The sequence below is a fragment of the Hyla sarda genome, chromosome 6, assembly GCF_029499605.1.
Source record: "Hyla sarda isolate aHylSar1 chromosome 6, aHylSar1.hap1, whole genome shotgun sequence".
NCBI classification, from domain to species: Eukaryota; Metazoa; Chordata; class Amphibia; order Anura; family Hylidae; genus Hyla; species Hyla sarda.
This window is the reverse complement of record NC_079194.1, coordinates 273,023,213-273,043,500: the sequence shown is the minus strand read 5'-3', so window position 1 is coordinate 273,043,500 and position 20,288 is coordinate 273,023,213. Positions and strand designations below refer to the sequence as shown.

General features: G+C 45.1%; 1 protein-coding gene across 7 annotated transcripts in view; it reads right to left on the bottom strand.

The window, feature by feature from the left end:
- LOC130277067 (transmembrane protein 272-like) overlaps window positions 1-20,288 on the bottom strand; it is a 61,084-nt gene that overhangs the window by 19,236 nt on the left and 21,560 nt on the right. For all 7 annotated transcript variants that reach the window (XM_056527343.1, XM_056527341.1, XM_056527344.1 and 4 more), the window contains 2 exons: window positions 8,244-8,303; window positions 1,286-1,462 (listed from right to left, as the gene is read on the bottom strand). In XM_056527343.1, coding sequence (XP_056383318.1) covers window positions 1,286-1,462; window positions 8,244-8,303 — 237 coding nt within the window. The remainder of the gene's footprint in view (window positions 1-1,285; window positions 1,463-8,243; window positions 8,304-20,288) is intronic.

Sequence of the window (20,288 nt, the reverse complement as noted above, 5' to 3'; positions counted from 1 at the left end):
TAGCCTTCCTGCAGAAGTGGTAGCTGCAAATACAGAGCATGGAATAGGCATAAGGCTATACTTCATATAAGATAGGGACAAGAACTTTTCATAGTATTCAGAATATTCAGACTAGATGGGCCAAATGGTTCTTATCTTTCAACACATTCTATGTTTCTATGGAGGCTTGGGCATAGACACCACAAATATTAATGTGGATAAATGTAAGGTTATGCACTTGGGCCATAAAAACTAGAAAAGTTGAATTATGTGTTAAATGATAAAACATTAGGAAAAGCTTCTCCTGAAAAGGACTTGGGAGTACTGGTGGACAGTAAGCTCAATTTTAGTGACTAGTGCCAGGCAGCCAAAGCTAACAAAGGGCATCACGTGAACATAGCCTGGGAGCTGCCAGGAGGGATCTGGTGATAATGTCATCCTTAAGTTCACAGGAAATCAACTAACCCACATCAGATACATAAACCCATTTAATTTTCTGGTGGTCTGAATGCTGGGCACATGACCCAGTTACAGTAGTAAAATGTAATGATGCAGCATAGCTAGAATGAAAGAGATGGCAAATTGCTGCCTTGGACTCCACTGCGATCCTCTTCTTTGTGCCGACACATCAGACTGCAGCTCAGCTTATTGCTTGCCGCAGAGGTGTCCCGCCTCAGCCAGTAATTGATTGAATGGCAGTGTGATGTATTGAGTACAGGCACCAGTCTTCTTCCTGGTGCCAGGGCCCAAAATGTCACACTGCCTCTCAGCCAATCACTCGCTAAGGCCGAACACTACTGCAGCAAGCAATACGCTGAGCTGCAGTCAGACATGTTGACCCCCAGCACCAAAAAGCAGATTGCAGTCGAGGCCAAAGCAGGAATACCAGAGGCACTGGGGGAGCAGCGGGAGGTAAGCAGATTGTTTTTAATAGTTATAATAGTATAGACAATCTACAGATGCAGAAAGTATAGACAGTCTCCAGATGTGCCAGATTTATTAATACCAAATGAGCCTCTGTGATAAATCTGGCTCATTTACTGTCTGTCTAATGCTCTTTTCACATCACATTTTTTATGGTGTCTAACATGGGTATACATCATGTAAAGATAGATTGGGTATGTTGGATGGCAACAATATGTTAATAATATGCACATACCGGTAGCTGTCCTATTAAAATAAAAATCCACAATTGGCTAATCCAGGCATTCATTTCAGAAAGCAACAGCTTGTGTATGGCCATATTTATGGTTCTATTCTATTATTCCATTATTTGTTAATAATGCTAGTTATCATAAATACTTACCTATTATAAACCAAACAAAGCTGAATAATCCAATCAAACCTTCTAGAATTGAGATGCATATATCAATTCCACATTTTAGAAAAAACAATGAGACTATCACCAAGTGTGTGACTCCGGTAACCATAAGAAAGATAGGTATGCTTGGCTGAATTGGACATTCATCTTTATATATGGCTCCTGTGGATAAGGAAAAGATCAGGTTAGTTGTTATATATGGCTCCTGTGGATAAGGAAAAGATCAGGTTAGTTGTTATTCAGTAACTCAAAAACAGGTTTCACACAGCACTGCTCATGAAATATGTAGCATACTAAACCTGCACAGAATAATTGGGATCGGACTGATCCTGAAGCCGCTTTCACATGGGTGTGTTACAGGCACATTTTTCAGTCCATATTACAGCTACAAGTCCTAGCCCTATAGACACCTGTCAGTTCAGGTCATGCCGGGATTTTTGTAATACAGATGAAAAAATTGTCTGTGGGAATCCTGAGGTGAGAGGATAATTTTCTACAAACACAATTCTGCGACAAACATGGCTTGTACTATACAGGGTGCTGCTATGTCCCTTTGACCACCCACCTATACCTTCCATTACTTCACCATAAGCCCTCCTCCCTTTACCTAAATAAGACAAGACAAGGTGTTGGCGCAAAAAGGCCACAGCAGCCCACTTTATTAAATAACCAATTCAAACATTGTAAACATAACAAAATTGTATGAACATCATATGTAAAACCAGAGCAAACAACAACTTATAAAGTATCCCTAGTGCAGGAGAAGAACCCGAAGGCACCGCTACCGAACCAAAGTGGGTGGGGTCTTTACTTGCTCCTAGCTGTACTCACCTGACCAGGAGCACCATTTGTGAAGCCCACAAACCTTCCTGGGCCCATGTCCACATGTACTTCACCATCGGGCTGGGAACCGCTCCCAGTCCACCTCCACACTCTATCCAATAGGACCATCATGCCATCCACTGGTGCCTCCAGATCCCTCTCCTGACCCCGCCACAACGACGATAAGTGAACACCTTACTTATTGCCAGTCCTCCACAAATGAACAGCTTGCTCCACTGCCTCCCTCAACTCCAATAGCCAGAGATCCATCCCCAGCTCATTCAGGTTCACACCGTCAGACGCCATGAACTCCAGTGCCCCCCTCCTCCAAATCCCTATGTCTCACCACCAAACCACCATTACTCACCACAAACTTACTTACTACCTTGTTTACCTTAATCCTAGCCTTATTCAAGGCCCACACAGAACAAGCCTGCCTCTATTTCCTCCGGGCCACCATTTCCGACCAAACTATGACCATCCCCGGAAAAGAAGACCACAAGCGGAGCAAATCTAATTTGATATCCCGCATGAGATCACGGGACCTCCGGGCACCAAAATCATTGCCCACCGAATGAATGACCAGCACATCCGGGGACCTGTCCAACTGTACAAGAAACTGGACCCTAGCCAACAGCTCCGACCACCTCATCCCACCTTTCCCCAGCCAATGCACTGGCCCTTCCGAACTAGCCATGCCCAGCTGTCGACCCACCGGCCTCACACCAGCCCTCACACCACCCCGCACAACATAATAGTGTCCGATGATACAGACCAATCCAGGGCCGCCACCTGAAACGACAAAGAAAACAAGAAAATACAGGCAAACCCCCACCCCCCATAGAGAAAACAAAGACCATAACAACAAATGAGGACGGACATAAACTTTAAATCGCTCCAACTCCCACCACCCAATGCGCTTAATCACTTCCGGCCTCAGGCGCCACCGAGAAGCCGCACCAATGCGAAAGGAATGGGAGCTGTATTCCTCCACAACACAGCAGCCTCCTGCAGATATTTACGAAACACCCCTACAAATTGAAAACGAGACAAAAATCCCCCGTCCGCATGAACCAAGAGGGGGGCCCACAACCCCCACCCGAACCTTCAAAAACGCAGCATAACAACCCACAGGACACATATCCAATCCCCACAATGGTGCAAAGCACACCACCGCCCCCCGGCCCAATTGATCTGTTATAGATCGCTGAAGGAAACACTGCAAAACCCCATCCACCAGGCCAACCTTCGAAAAAGTAAACCCCCACCAGCTCCGAAATCCTGAATGTCCCAAAAAAATGCCAGCGCAAACGTCAAACGAAATAAACGCAACTCGTAATCAGAAAAACACACGCCAGCCAACCAAACACCCAAACACTTCAGAAGAGGCAAAGTCACCGGCCTCCTCTTATCACGTGAGACCGCCCTCTTCCGAAAACCCTGCAGCGCCTGATGTGCCAAAAACGCCTTAGACACATCCAGCAAGCCTCGAGCCTTAAACCAGAAGGCCAAAGCCGCCATCCGGCGACTAATACCCAATGGGGACACCCCCTCACAAAAGGCCCTGCCCACGTAGAACAAAAGAGCCGCCTCCCAATCTGAAGTGCCCGTAATGGACAACTGCCCAACCAACTGCTCCCAATCAGCCCACCATCGACTAGGTAGCCCAGGTAGCCCAGCTTACCGAACGACCAACCAGGCCCAGCGCAACCTCTACACCAGCCGCCACAGCCACTCCAGGCATGGAATTTCGCTGTCCCCGGCCTCCGGCACCAGCTCCGGAAATCGGCCCCACTGCAAGCGAGAGAGAGAGTGTCAGCCACAAAATTAGACACCCCCGGTACATGCAAAGCGACAATATGTGAATTGAGCTCCAACCCCCGCAGCACCAAGTGGCGCAGCAACGTAACCACCAGCGAAGAGTTCCCATCTTATTGTTAAGGGCTACAACAACCCCCATGTTATCAATGGAAGCAAACCATCCGATTGCGAAACAAATCCCCCCACACTTCCACTGCCACCACAATAGGGAACAATTCTAGCAAAGCCAGATTCCGAGTAAACCCCACCTCCCTCCGGCCATTGCCCAATGCACCACTGGCCCTGCAAGTATGCCCCAAACCCGCAGCCCCCAGCCACATCGGTGAACAGCTCCAAGTCCCGACCAGAGGCCGGCGCCTCCATCACCACTGACCGCCCATTGTACCGACCCAAAAATTCCTACCAGACCCCCAAATCTGCCCACAAGCCTGCCGAGAGACGCACAAAATTATTGGGTCATGGACCCCCGCAGTAGCTGCAGCCAGACGACAGCAAAAAAAAACTTCCCATATGCATGATCCCGCAAGCAAAATTGAGATGGCCCAGTAAAGACTGAACCTCCTGCAACTGCAATTTGCGAACCCGACATGCCCTCGCCACCTCCTCCTTCAACTTGCCCAATTTATCCTCGAGCAGCCGGCACTCCATGGCCAGAGTGTCAATAATGATGCCCAAGAACTTAACAGACATAGCCGGCCCCTCCGTCTTCTCAGGCGCCAACGGGACGCCAAACCAAGCCGCCAACCGCTCGATCACTTGGAACAAAACAGCACACATTCGCGACCCTGTCGGGCCAAGAAACGGGAAATCATCATGGTAGTGCAACACGAGGTCTAACTGAGACTCCCGCTACACAACCCACTCCAAAAACGTACTGAATTGTTCAGAGTACGCACAGGAGATGGAACACCCCATCGGCAAACAGAGGTCCGTAAAAAAACGATCACCCAAACAACAACCCAACAACGAAAAACTGTCCAGATGGACAGGCAACAAACGGAACGCCGCCTCAATATCCGTCTTGGCCAAAAGAGCCCCCTACCCATACTGCCGCACCCACACCAGTGCAGCATCAAAGGATGTGTAGGACACGGCACAAAGAGCCGGGTCAATGCCATCATTCACTGACCTGCCCACCGGATGGGATAGGTGGTGAATGAGGCAGAATTTATCGGGGTCCTTCTTGGGCACCAATCCCAACGGTGATACTCGCAACTCCTCTAACGGAGGAAATGCAAACGGCCCCGCCATCCTGCCCAGTGACACCTCCTTAAGCAGTTTTTCCTCCACCAAATCCGGGTGAGCCAGCGCCGAGACCAGATTCCGGTAAGGAAAGGCTCGATCCTTTCCACCCGCACCAGTGTCGCCCCTCTTCTGGTCAGTCTCTCCTTGCCTAACCTTCCCCCGACAGAAACACCGGGACAGCCCATGCCTGCTCCCACCACCGGAGAACTCATGCTTGAAATGGCAGTCGGCTCCAAACTTGCAGCTCCCTTCATTGAACTGCCAACACACTCCACGCCCTGTCCCTGCTGGCCGCCCAACCCCGGACCCTGAGCCGCCGGCCCGGTCCCGAAAGCACTACTGACCACCACGGCCCTGCGGAGCCAACATATGCCTCATCCACAAACCGATATCCTTATGGCAAATCGTGACGCACCGACATCCGCTGTCGGAACTGTTCATCATACCGCAGCCAAGCTATATCCTCATAAACCCGGTACGCCTCCCCACCGCATCCATAAAGCAAAAGAGCCCAGAACAATGTTCCGGCAATTGCTCCCCCACCACGCTAGCCAAAATCGCAAAGGCCTGCAGCCAATTGGAGAAAGTCTGCGGTATCGGCCGACGCTCCTCCGCCTTCTCCATCTGTTTGGACTTGTCGGGCCTCACCTTATCCAGTTTGAATTTTTCCAACGGCAGCAACGAAAAAATATCGGCGTACTCCCGGTTCCAAATCTTATCCCGCACCTCCGAAACTTGACTCTTGCCGGCCGAAGAAGGGGCCAGGGGAACCCTGCCCACATGTACTGCAACAGATCCAGCTGAAGTCCCACCAGCCGAGGAGCAGTCCAGCGACGACATCCGGACCCTGCTGCCGCCCGCGCCCACATCAACCCCCGCATCAACCACAACTATCTCCGTTTTGACGGAATTGCAAATGGTGCTCCCTTTAGCTGAACCCGATGGGAACGTGAACCTAGCCCAACTCTGTTAAAGGGGTATTCCAGGAATTTTTTTATTTGACTATGCAACAGGGGCTGTGAAGTTAGAGTAGTTCAAAATATAGTGTCTGTACCTGTGTTTGACAGTTTTCTCACAATTCTTCTGTGATTTTCACTCCAATATTTAATTTTACCAGCATACAAAATGACTGTTGTCTCAGAATTTTCCCAGCTTGCAATGCGGCCAAGACCTGACTCACTAGTCAGCTGATGACAGGGAGCCGGTCTGCTTCCATGGGTGGAGGGATCAATCTGCAACTAATGCAACAGCTGTAGGCACCCTGATTGAAAACCACACTGATTTGAATGGATGTAGCTCATTTATGTTTCAATGGGTGGAGTGGCTGATGTGTGGGAGGGAGGAAGATGGAATTGTGGGATATGTAGTCAAAAAAAGAAAAGTATAAAAGGAAATACTAGTTCACAAACAGCTAGCCACAGTGTTAAGGTAATCTCACAACATAGCCATTTAGTGCCAAGACAAGCACAAATCCTTCTTAAGCATGTCCATTACTGTCTGCTAGGTACGTACTAAAATCACCTTATGGGGGGTAACCTCTTTAACTCCATTCGCTCCATAGTGGTTGGGCCTTGTTACTGCAGCTTAGCTCCTGTTCACTTGAATGGGAGATGAGCTGCAGTAACACCATACCGCTACTACACAGTGAACAAAGTCAACTGCTAAAACTGGAAGTACTCCTGTACTGGTACACAGCACTGCCATAATAGAGTGGGTGCTTTTTCCCTTTCACTTTCTTTCCATATTACCACAGATTTAAAAAACAAGGCCCTGGTGGGGTCAAATCGTTGACTTATGTTCTATGTGGTATAGATTACTTCCTACACCATATGCATTGTTTGCTAATATACTAACACCACATTGTAATCTATTAAATGTAATAACAAATGTCTACATTTGTATTACCTCCATACTGTTACTGAACATAACAGACAAAACAAAGACTAATAAGTACCACCCCATAGTGACTAAATATTATTAAACAGAAATATATATATCTATATATCTGTATTGTTAATAATCAGCACTATGTAAAGACAAACTATTATGACTCAGTTACCATACTATGGTGAGATACCAGATCTACACAAGCAATTTGCAGACCGTATAAGTGAATTGAGTAAGTAGCTCACAGATGATGTCTTCTCTAATTGAAGTCATTCACTTTCCCCACTTTCCCATCTGGCTCAGACTGACAAAGATTCAGGCCATGACTTGTGACTGCTCTACTTCCCCCATCTCTTACATAGACTGCTCCACATAGTGCCCCTTATTTCACAGATTGCTCACCATGCTCCCATCTCTCACATTGACTGTCCCTCATGCCCCCTTTATTACACAGACTGCTCTCCATGCCTCCAACTCTGACAGGATGCTCCAACAGATCCCCCCCTCTCTCACAGACTACTTGCAATGCCCATGCTTCTGTTTACACATACCTATCCCATGCTTCTCATGTCCCCTTTCTTATACAGGCTCCTCTATGCTATACAGTCTGCTTTCAATGTCCCATCTCTTTCACAAATCGCTCCCCATCCCCCTTCTGTTACCAGACCTCCCCATGGGCTCCCTTCCCACACAGACTGCTTTTCATACCCCATTAGATTTTTCCTAGATACCAGCAAAGCATCCACAATGTAATAAAGCCTAGATAGACCAGCCACTATGCGATCGGCATTCACATCTTCTAATATGGAAAATTAGGAAAAAAATTCTCAAGAAGCAAAAGATAACTCTTTCTACATTCCGGATCCTGATAAGCACTAGCATAACTTCAAGGGGTTGTTCTGCACAGGAATTTAGACTAGAGTCCCTCAAACACAAACCCTACAGACAGGGTTATTGTCTTTCCCTCATTTCACATATACGGCTGTGTGAAAATTGATCACATAGTGGCTGGTCTACCTAGTCTTTATTGCACTGTGGACGTATTGCTAGTAAGGCAAAATTTGTAGTAATTAAAGTTTTAGTTAAGTTTTAGTGGTTTCAGTGGTTTTTCAGTCAAGATAAAAGTAGAGCAAGTCTAAAATCTAATGACACATTTAACATCACTTACCCATTACGATTAAAGCTATGCTTAATCCAATCCAAATGGTAAAGGTAATCAATTGTAAACCTAGAATTCAAAAAGATTAAAACTGTTATGTTTTGTATAATATTATACTACACAATTACATACAGAAGTTATCCATTTTTCCTGTTTCATAGCTGTTTGGACACCAGACATCTGCTGTATTCTGTTTCACCCAGAGAACTACCTAGCCCTCTTTAAAGGGTTTATCTGTGTAGGTAAAAAGTTATTTCCTTTCCTCACTCCCCGATGGCTCACTTTTTGTTCTGTGCTGACACTGTCCAATAATTCGACTTAGGCATTGCTGGGGCAGTACTAAGTTGTGACTAGAAGGTTACATAGTTGATAAGGTCAAAAAAGAAAAGAGTCCAGTGGTATTCCTACTGTGTTGATGCAGAGGAACTCAAAAACATTTATGAGGAAGGTGCCAAACTAAACAACCCCAAGATTGATAAACTGTCTATGTACTTCAATACCATTAATTACCTCAGTCACCCTTTTTCACTGTACCCACTTTAATTAAAGGAAAACTGTCAGCCTGTTCACCCACACTAAATGCAATACATTGGGTTATAGTGTGGGTGAACAGGAGCCCAAGGAGGGGTCACTTAAATATGTCCAGTAGGTCCTGAAATATGTCCCCCAGAAGATCCTCTATGTTCTTGTCCATCTAAGGACAAATGACCTGGCTTGCAATGAAGTTTCAGAGGTGACAGAATCTTTTATCACACTTTGCATCCACGGTTTCATTTTCTGAAGTTCTGCCTGTGCATAACATTCAGAATGATAGGCAGAGGCACATTATGGAGTTCAAATTATGGCTTAGTAAATGGTGTCAAGAGCAAGGATTTGGTTTGTGTCTCATGATAGCTCTACTTAATAGAAAGGAACTGTACAAAAAAGATGGTTTGCATCTTTCTCTCAAAGGAACGAATGTACTTAGTGAACAATTCCAAGAATTTGCTAAGGAGTATTTAAACTAGGAAGGGGGGGATAAAGAGTGAAAATCCATGAGTCCAATTGCCCCCCGAAACAATGCCAGAACATGTCAGTAACACAGAGGTTAAGAAATGACAAGCTCAGAGTCCTGTGTACAAATACCTACAGTTTAGGCAATAAAATCAATGAACTTGGGTCAATAATGGTATCCGAGAATGTAGATTTAATGGCTGTTACAGAGACATGGTTTAATGAAAGTAATGACTGGGACATATTCATACCAGGGTACTCTTTAGAAGAGACAGAGAAGGCAAGAAAGGAGGAGGAGTGGCCCTATATGTGAAAGATAGCATAAAATCTAACCTAATACAAGTTAGTGAGGCCAACATAGAGTCAGTTTGGGTTACGTTGCAGTTTGGTAATGAGACAGTAACTCGTGTAGGTGTGATATATAGACCACCTGGCCAAGTTAAAGAATTAGATGATCTACTAGTTGAAGAAATAGCTAAAATGACAATGAAAGGAGAAATTATCATTATGGGAGACGTCAGTCTTCACGATATTAACTGGAAAACCAAAATAGCTAGTTCTACCAGGAGTACAGATATTCTAAATTCCCTACTGGGATTATCTCTACAACAAGTGGTTGAGGAGCCAACCCGGAGGGAGGCCATTTTGGATTTGGTATTAACAAATGGGGATTTGGTATATGATGTTATTGTAGGCGAAAGCTTGGGATCTAGTGATCACCAGTCAGTTTGGTTTAATATAAGAGCAGTGAAGGAGTCACACCACACGAAAACAAAGTTTTCGATTTTAGAAAAACAGACTTTTCAAAAATGAGATTAGTCATAAATGAGTCCCTATCAGACTGGAAAGAATTACATAGAATCCAGGAGAAATTAGACCTGTCAGTAAAAGCAGAAAAAGGAAGAGACCCCTGTGGTACTCAGCAGAAGTAGCCAAAATCATAAAAAACTAAAAGCTAGCATTTCGTAATTACAAAACAACCCAGAGCAATGAAGGTAGGGAAATCTACAAGACTAGGCAGAAAGAGGCCAAGCAAGTTATAAGAACTTCTAAAGTGCAGGTAGAAGAAAAACTAGCTCAGTCTGTGAAAAAAGGGGATAAGACATTCTTCAGATATATAAATGAAAAAAGGAAATTAAAACAAGGAATAACTAAATTAAAAACAAAGGAAGGAAGGTATGTAGAAGAGAATAAAGGGCTAGCCGACTGCCTTAATGAATACTTTTTTTCAGTTTTACAGAAGAAAAATGGACCTCCATTAGGGAGGAAGACTAATGAATCATTTCATGCATGTGTCTTTACAGAGAAAGAGGTTCTATGTTTGCTGTCTAAAGTGAAGACAAATAAGTCACAGGGGCCTGATGGGACACACCCAAAATTATTAAAAGAGCTTAGTGGTGAGCTAGCAAAACCGTTAGATTTATTTAACCAATCACTGGTAACAGGAGTCATCCCGGAAGATTGGAAATTAGCAAATGTCGTGCCCATACACAAGAAAGGTAGTAGGGAGAAATCAAGCAACTATAGGCCAGTAAATCTGACATCAATAGTGGGGAAATTAATGGAAACCCTACTAAAGGATAGGCTTGTGGAACATCTAAAATCCCATGGATTGCAAGATGGAAACAACATGGGTTTACTTCAGGGAGATCATGTCAAACAAATCTTATTGATTTTTTTGACTGGGTGACTAAAATAATAGATGGTGGAGGGGCAGTAGACATCGCATATCTAGATTTTAGTAAGGCTTTTGACACTGTCCCACATAGAAGATGTATCAATAAACTACAGTCATTGAGCTTGGACTCCATTGATCGATTAGGCAGTGGCTGAGTGGCAGACAACAGAGGGTTGTAGTCAATAGAGTATATTCAGAGCAAGGACTTGTTACCAGTGGGGACCTCAGGGACCAATTTTGTTTAATATCTTTATTAATGATATCGCAAAAGGTCTCGATCGTAAGGTATGTCTTTTTGCTGATGACACAAAGATATGTAACAGGGTTGATGATCCTTGAGGGATACGCCAAATGGATTTAGGCAAATTAGAAGAATGGTCAGAACTTTGGCAACTGAAATGTAATGTGGATAAGTGCAAGCTAATGCACCTGGGGCGTAAAAACCCTCGGGCAGAATATGCAATATTTGACACAGTCCTGACCTCAGTATCTGAGGAAAGGGATTTAGGAGTAATTATTTCGGAAGATTTAAAGGTAGGAAGACAATGTAATAAAGCAGCAGGAAACGCTAGCAGAATGGTTGGATGTATAGGGAGAGATATAAGCAGTAGAAAGAGAGATGTGCTCATGCTGCTTTACAGAACACTGGTGAGGCCTCATTTGGAGTATTGTGCACAGTACTGGAGGCCGTATCTCCAAAAAGATATAGATACTCTAAGAGAGAGTTCAGAGAAGAGCTTCTAAACTAGTACATGGATTGCAGGATAAAACTTACCAGAAAAGGCTAAAGGACCTTAACATGTGTAGCTTGGAAGAAAGAAGAGACAGAGGGGATAAGATAGATAAGATAGAAACAACACGGTAAAGGAGGAGAGCATATTTAAAAGAAGAAAAACTACCACAAGAGGACATCGTTTTCAATTAGAGGGGCAAAGGTTTAAAAGTAATATCAGAAAGTATTGCTTTACTGAGAGAGTAGTGGATGCATTGGAATAGCCTTCCTGCAGAAGTGGTCGCTGCAAATACAGTGAAGGAGTTTAAGCATGCATGGGATAAGCATAAGGCTATCCTTCATATAAGATAGGGCCAGGGACTATTGATAGGATTCAGATTATTGGGCAGACTAGATGGGCCAAATGGTTCTTATCTGCCGACATATTCTATGTTTCTATATGTTTCTCTACTAAATTCAGTGAATCACAGGGGCTCTGATGCCTCCATTTACATATTCATTGTCTGTGACTTCACTTCACTATTATGTGCAGTCACAGAATGAATATGTGAGTTAAGGCATCGGAGCCCCGCCCCCTATACACAATTCACTGAATTTAGCAGAGGATCTTCTGGCGGACATATCTCAGGACCTACTGGACATATTTAAGTAAGTGACCCTTTGTTGGACTACGGTTCACCCACACTAAACTCAATACACTGGGTTACTGTGTTATAGTGTGGGTGAACCAGAGTCCAACAAAGATGCCATTATTAAGGGTCCGGCTTGACCCGAAACGCGTTTGTGCTATCTGTGTATTCCATGTGATCCGCAATAAAGCACATTTCAGGGGCGGCACTTTGCTGCTTCCTTTTTTTTTTTGTGCCACATAGGTCCATGGTCGGGTACTGCTCCACCTCTGCTCACTGTTCTAAAGTGGCTGCTGCCAGAGAGAAGAAGCGCTGTGCAGGCCAGGTGAGTGTGTCTGTGTCTGTATGTGTCTCTAAGTTGGGGGGGGGGGGACTATGCTACCTAATATGGGGAAACTATGCCACCTTATGTGGGGAAACTGTGCTACCTAATGTGGGGAAACTATGCTACCTAATGGGAGGAGACTATGCTGCCTATCTAATGGGGGGAAACTATGCTGCCTTACTAATGTGGAGAAACAATGCTAACTATCTAATGTGTTGAAACTATGCTGCCTACCTAATGTGGGGAAACTATGCTGCCTACCTAATATGGGGAAACTATGCTACCTAATGTGGGGAAACTATGCTACCTAATGCGGGGAAACTATGCTACCTAATGCGTGGAAACTATGCTAGCTAATGTGGGGAAACTATGCTACCTAATGTGGGGAAACTATGCTTCCTTTCTAATGTGGGGAAACTATGCTGCCTACCTAATGTGGGGAAACTATGCTACCTACCTAATGTGGGAAAACTATGCTATCTAATGAGGGGAAACTGCTACCTAATGTGGGGAAACTATGCTACCTACCTAATGTGGGAAAACTATGCTACCTAACGAGGGGAAACTGCTACCTAATGTGGGGAAACTATGCTACCTAATGTGGGGAAACCATGCATTGTGAACAGTTAACAGGGGGGAAAGAGAAGGAAAGCACCTGAAGGGTAAACCTAGGAGCCTGCAGGGAAGAAGGAGCAGTTCACAGACTTACAGTGATGTCCGTCCTCCTGCACCTGGAAGAACTGTTAGCTTCTGGTGGGATAGGGGGACTCCCGCGATATCAGGGCCTGAGGCTTCTTGTTACTGGAGGCACCGAGGACAAGGAGGCGGCACTGGTTTTCTGCCATCACTTCAGGCCGCAGTCTCAGTGCTGCAGGGAGGCTGGCATCTTCTTCAAAAAGGCACCAGAGGGTAAGGGGAGGCATCGGAGGGTAATGGAAGGGAAAGGTGTTCTAAAGTGGCTGAGGCGCCAGCGTAGGACGAGCTGCTTAATAGTGCAGCTGCCCTTTTAAGAAAGTGAGCCTGCGGCCACGCACATCACTCGTCAGGCCGCCGCCGGAGAGTAGAAGAACTGCGCAGGCCAGGTGAGTGTGTCTGTGTGTGTCTCTAAGTTGGGGGGGGGGGGGACTATGCTACCTAATGTGGGAAAACTGCTACCTAATGTGGGGAAACTATGCTACCTAATGTGGGGAAACTATGCTACCTAATGTGGCATACCTAATGTGAAGAAACTATGCTACCTGACGTGGGGAAACTATGCTGCTTATCTAATGTGGGGAAACTATGCTGCCTTTCTAATGTGAGGAAACTATGCTACCTATTTAATGTGGGAAACAAGGCTGCCTACCTAATGTGGGGAAACTATGCTGCCTACCTAATGTGGGGAAACTATGCTGCCTACCTAATGTGGGAAAACTATGCTGCCTAACTAATATGGGGAAACTATGCTGCCTAACTAATGTGGGGAAACTTTGTTACCTAATGTGTGGAAACTATGGTACCTAATGTGGGGAAATTATGGTACCTAATGTGGGGAAACTATGCTACCTAATGTGGAGAAACTATGCTACCTAATGTGGGGAAACCATGCTACCTAATGTGGGGAAACTATGCTACCTAATGTGATATACCTAATGTGGGGAAACTATGTTACCTAACGTGGGGAAACTATGCTAAATAATGTGGGGAAACTATGTTGCCTTTCTAATGTGGGGAAACTATGCTGCCTATCTAATGTGGGGAAACTATTCTGCCTACCTAATATGGGGAAACTGCTACCTAATGTGCGGAAACTATGCTACCTAATGTGCGGAAACTATGCTACCTAATGTGGGGAAACTATGCTACCTAATGTGGGGAAACTATGCTACCTAATGAGGGGAAACTGCTACCTAATGTTGGGAAACTATGTTACCTAATGTGGGGAAACCAGGCTACCCAATGTGGGGAAACCATGCTACCTAATGTGGGGAAACTATGCTGCCTATTTATTGTGGGGAAACTATGCTGCTTATCTAATGTGGGGGAACTGCTGCCTACCTAATGTGGGGGAACTGCTGCCTACCTAATGTTTATTTTATTTTTTTATTTTTTTGGGGGGGAGGGGGCAGCATTTCACTCTTGGACCCAGGCAGCACAATGTCTTGGGCCTGCCCTGACAGGAGAGCGGGAGAAAGTGGGGACCGCATTGTGAAGAATTAACAGGGGGAAAAGCGAGGGGACAGAACCTGAAGGGTTAACCTAGGAGCCTGCAGGGAAGAAGGGAAGAGAGTTCACAGACTTAAAGTGATGTCCGTCCTCCTGCACCAGGAAGATCTGTTAGCTTCTGGCGGTATAGGGGGGCTCCCGCGATGTCAGGGCCAGAAACATCTTGTTACTGGAGGCACCGAGGACAAGGAGGTGGCGCTGGCTTCCTGCCATCACTCCAGGCCGCAGTCTCTGTGCGGAGGGTAATGGAAGGGAAAGGGGAGATGGAGGGGGACATGTAAGGGCAGACTGAGGGGCTAAAAGGCAGGGAAAGGAATACTGTTATTAGGCCTCACCCCCTAACGGCCAACTATTCAATTACGGGATTCGCCAAAAATGGATCCCATTATCAAATTTTTTCAATAAAGTCAATCAATCGTTGCAGTTCTACGCAATTGTACACTTTGCTTTTACAGCCCAAGTGAATAACTGTACATTTGTCCACGGTAAACTCCATCTGCCATTTCTCTGCCCAAGCCCTCTGTAATATTATAGTTTTCTTCCTCTGTAGTGATCACCTTACCCAGTTTAGTGTCAGCTGCAAATATTAAAATTTTACTCTGTAATCCCTCTACAAGGTCATTAATAAACATATTAAAAAGACAAAGACCCAATAATGTCCCCTATGGTACCCCCCTTTTAACTGTGACCCAATGAGTGTATGTTCCATCAAAAACTTCCCTCTGTTTCATATCACTGGGACAGTTGCTTACCTATTTACATATGTTTGTTTGTTTGTTTGTTTGTTTGTTTTTTTGCTAGTCCCAGCATTTTTTTTTCATGTGTAAGGGTATGAAATGCCTTAGAAAAGTCCAAATACACAACATCAACAGCTTCACCCTGGTCCAATCTATAAATGACCTCCATATAGAAGCTGATCAAATTAGTCTGACAGGACTATCCCTCATAAACCCAGGGGGTGAAACTATGGGGGCCTGCGCCACCCAACAGGTGATTTCCCCTCTGTGTGGCAGTGAGGCCATGCAGTTTCTAGGCTCGCCCTGCTTAATAATACTGCCAGCCTCTGTTCTGAGTGGGTGCAGGCAGCCCATTATGCTCACTGCTGGGCCCGGGGCAAATACTGGATTCTATTGGATCCATGACTTAAAGGAGTACGCCAATGGAATTTTTTTTTTAATCAATTGGTGCCAGAAAGTTAAACAGATTTATAAATTACTTCTATAAAAAAAATCTTAATCCTTACAGTAATTATCAGCTGCTGTATGCTCCACAGGAAGTTCTTTTCTTTTTGAATTTCCTTTCTGTTTGACCACAGTGCTCTCTGCTGACACCTCTGTCTATTTTAGGAACTGTCCAGAGTAGGAGCAAATCCTTATAACAAACATATCCTGCTCCAGACATTTCCTAAAATGGACAGAGGTGTCAGCAGAGAGCACTGTGATCAGACAGAAAGGAAATTAAAAAAGAAAAGAACTTCCTGTGGAGCATACAGCAGCTGATAAGTACTGGAAGAATTATGATTTTTTTAAAGTAATTTACAAATAATTTACAAATCTGGTTAAAGGGGTATTCCAGGAATCTTTTTTTATTTGTCTATGCTACAGGGGCTGTAAAGTTAGTGTAGTTCATAATATAGTGTCTGTACCTGTGTGTGACGGTTTTCTCACAATTCTTCTGTGATTTTCACCCCAATATTTATTTTTAACAGCATACAAAATTACTGTTGTTTCAGATTTTTCTCAGCTGGCAATGCGTCCGAGACCTTACTCACTAGTCAGCTGATGACAGGGGGCCTGTCTGCTTCAATGGGTGGAGCGATCGCTTGGTGGGAGAGAGATCAATCTGCAACTAATGCAACAGATGTATGCACCCTGATTGAAAACTACAGGTCTTTTGTTTCAATGGGTGGGATGGCTGATGTGTGGGAGGGAGGAAAATGGAATTGTGGGATTTGTAGTAAAAAAAAAAAGTCAAACAGGGAATACAAGTTCACAAAAAGCTAGTCACAATGTTATGGTAATCTCACAACATAGCCATTTAACCCCAAGACAAGCGCAGATCCTTCCTAAGCATGTCCATTACTGCCTGCCAGGTACCTACTAAAATCACCTTATGGTGGATAACCCCTTTAACTTTTTGGCACCAGTTGATGTAAAAAAAAGAATGTTTTCCAGGGGAGTAGCCCTTTAAAGACATGAATACAATTGAATATGCTTGCAGTGCTAAAGAGTGCAAGGAAGCCCTGCTGGCTCTCTGCCCATGCGTTGGGCCCTTTCTTGGGATGCAGAGAAAATGATCCAGAACCTGGCCTAAAGAGACCAAGGCTTCATTGTGCGGCAGCGGCTGAGTGACAGCATGGAAACATTAGCAGGTAAGAATTTCTTAATGTGAATGCACCTACTTTTCTTTATGCAGTGGGGCACAATGTGGCAATACTTAGATGAAGGGGCACAGTAAGGGAAACATATGTTAATCTTGTCAAACTATGAGGGCACAGATTTAAATCAGTAGGCACAGTATGGGAGCCATATTTATATCTGGGCATAGTATGGGTTTCATAGTTATATCTAGGCCCATTGTGGAGGTCCTATTTACATGAAGGGACATATTTTAATTTTGGGACACAGCATGAACATGGGGCATTTTTATTCAGGGGCACTGTATGTGACATTGTTATTTTCAGGTGAACTGCATGGAGGTGCTGCAAAGTCAAGAAGCAGAAGACATCTGCATCTTCATGATGGTCTGGGCCAGATGGAGAAGAAAAGGGAAAGCTAATGACTCTGATCAGAGAAGACCTCAGCTGCCACCAACACTTGAGTTACTGGATGTAACTGCACTGTACTCATATACATGGCCTGCAAAGCGCCTGTGGAGAGCTGGTATCTGCCTCTATATGGGTCAGTTTATAGTGCTTTTATTCAGTATGGCGGTTTTACTTAGTGGTAGTGTTCCTGGTATGGTGGCACTATTTGGGCCTTATGTAGTGGTATTATTGGTGATACTGGTCTTTGCCTAGTGAAGTAGCACTGTATGGGACTGTGTTATTGAAAAAGAAAAACTGTTGTCCAGCGCAACTGCTCATGGTAAAATCGTCACTATTTATTAAATTGTATACAAACCTATCAAAAGGGATGGACACATAGACAGTGATATGTTTCAGTTAGAGATCTCAACCTTAGTCATACAATATGATGTGATCGTGCACAAGAGTGAAAATTTTACCCTGGACAACAAATTTTCTTCAGTTCCATGTGGTGTCTTTCCATGCCAGTCCATGTCGCACCAGGTGTTTTTGGGCGAGCTGACCTGGACTCTTTGGCTGTTATTGATACAATAAGGGGTACTCCGCTGCTCAGCGTTTGGAACAAACTGTTCCGAACGCTGGAGCTGGCGCTGGGAGCTCCTGACGTCATAGCCCCACCCCTCATGACCTCAATGCAAGTCTATGGGAGGTGGCTTGACAGCCATCACGCCCCCTCCCATAGACTTTCATTGAGTGGGCAGGGCGTGATGTCATGAGGGGGTGGAACTATGACATCACAAGCTCCCGGCGCTGGCTCCAGCGTTCGGAACAGTTTGTTCCAAACGCTGAGCAGCAGAGTACCCCTTTAAATTTTGCCCAGGGCCACACTAAGTCTAAAACCTGTCCCGAATGGTTACTGACTGTCACTACCCAGCTGGTGACTATATTCTGTTCCTAGCACAATATTTCCTACTGTTATCAGGATACAGTGCATGTGGGTGAGGAGCATGCATGTATTGTTTTCCTTCTTGTGTTCACATACATTACATAGTAAGGTTACATTTTTCAAGGGTGTGAACCCTCAAATAGTACATACAATACATCTCTGCATGCACCCCTCCACAGACTCTGTGTCAAGAATACATAAAATGTGCTAAAAATCTCTAAATATCTATGTAATGGTGCTGCTGCTTTACCCCCTAGGTGCCATGGACATCTGGGTAGTTAGACAGGGGGCCCATTCTAATATTATGCTGTGGGGCCTAACCTTTTCTAATAATGCCACTGCATAAACCTATGCTGGAGTTGTGTTATAAGGTTATTTTCATGAAGATATGCAAGTAGCCCCTCACATACTGTATTTTACCCACAACAGATGATGAACTTACAAGCCTATAGTTTCCAGGATCCCTGTGTGATCCCTTTATGAATATTGGCACCACATTTGCGCCAGTCCTGTGGAACAATTCCTGTCAATACATAATCCTTAAATATAAGGAATAAGGGTCTGTCTAGCATGGTACTATATTCATGGAATAAATACTATCTGGGCCCAGTAATTTGTGTATTTTAATGACGCTGCACCTTATGTTGGGGTAAGCAGGTAAAATTTTATGGAGAATTTACATTATCCTTTCTCATGTCATCTGCTCCCAGGCTCCCAGTTATAAATAAACTTGCCCTCTCTTCCCCTAAGACAAAGAATAACAATCACTTCACTTCTTTAACCCCTTAAGGACATGTGACATTAATGTACAGCGCTGCAGTGAGGTACTTCACGCACAGCGCCGTACATTTATGGCACGGCTAAAAAGTGAGTGCAGGAGCTGCTCTAACTTCATACACAGTGAGTCCCGGGGGCTGTCAGCAGCCGGGGACCCATGGGTAATGGCGGACATCAGCGATTGCGCTGATGTCCCCTATTAACCCCTCAGATGCTTTGATCAATACAGATCACAGCATCTGCGGCCGTGCGACACTTAAAATGGTTGATCTGATCACCCTTGACACTGCCACGGGGATTAGATCGGCCAAGATGGCGGACGGCAGTCCCCTCACCTGCCTCCACCGCTCTCCCGGGGTCTTCTGCACTGATCTGCCTTCCAGCGGACCAGAACAGAAGATCGCCGATAATACTGATGAGTGCTATATCTTTGCATAGCACTCATCAGTATTAGCAATATAATGATTGCTATACAAAGTCCCCTATGGGGACTAAAAAAGCGTAAAATAAATGTTTAAAAAAATTAAATAAACATATTTGGTATCGCCATGTGCGTAAATATCCGAACTATAAAAATATAATGTTAACCCCTTCCCGCAGAATGTCATATATAAACGCCGGGTTGTGCAGTGCGTTCGCGCATCCCGGCGTTTATAAATGACATGCAGTTAACCCGGCGATGCGCAGCATCGCACGGGTTAACTGGCAGAAGTCCCGCTGTTTCCAGCAGGGGACAACTTCTGCTTCACCCCCAGGACCATCAATTGATGGTCCTGGTCAGCGATCACTGTGATTGGTCCCTGTGGACCAATCACAGTGATCTGGGGTGAAAGTTCAGATCCCCCGCACTGCCCGCCCCTGGAAGTCGGGCAGAACGGGGGACGAAGGCTGCAGGGGCTCGCGGGGACCTGCGGCACACGGGGGGAACACGTGGGGACCGGCGGACTTACCTGGAGCAGCGGCAGGACCGAGGAGCAGCGGCAGGACCGGCCACGTGGGCGAGCAGCGACGGGACCAGCAGG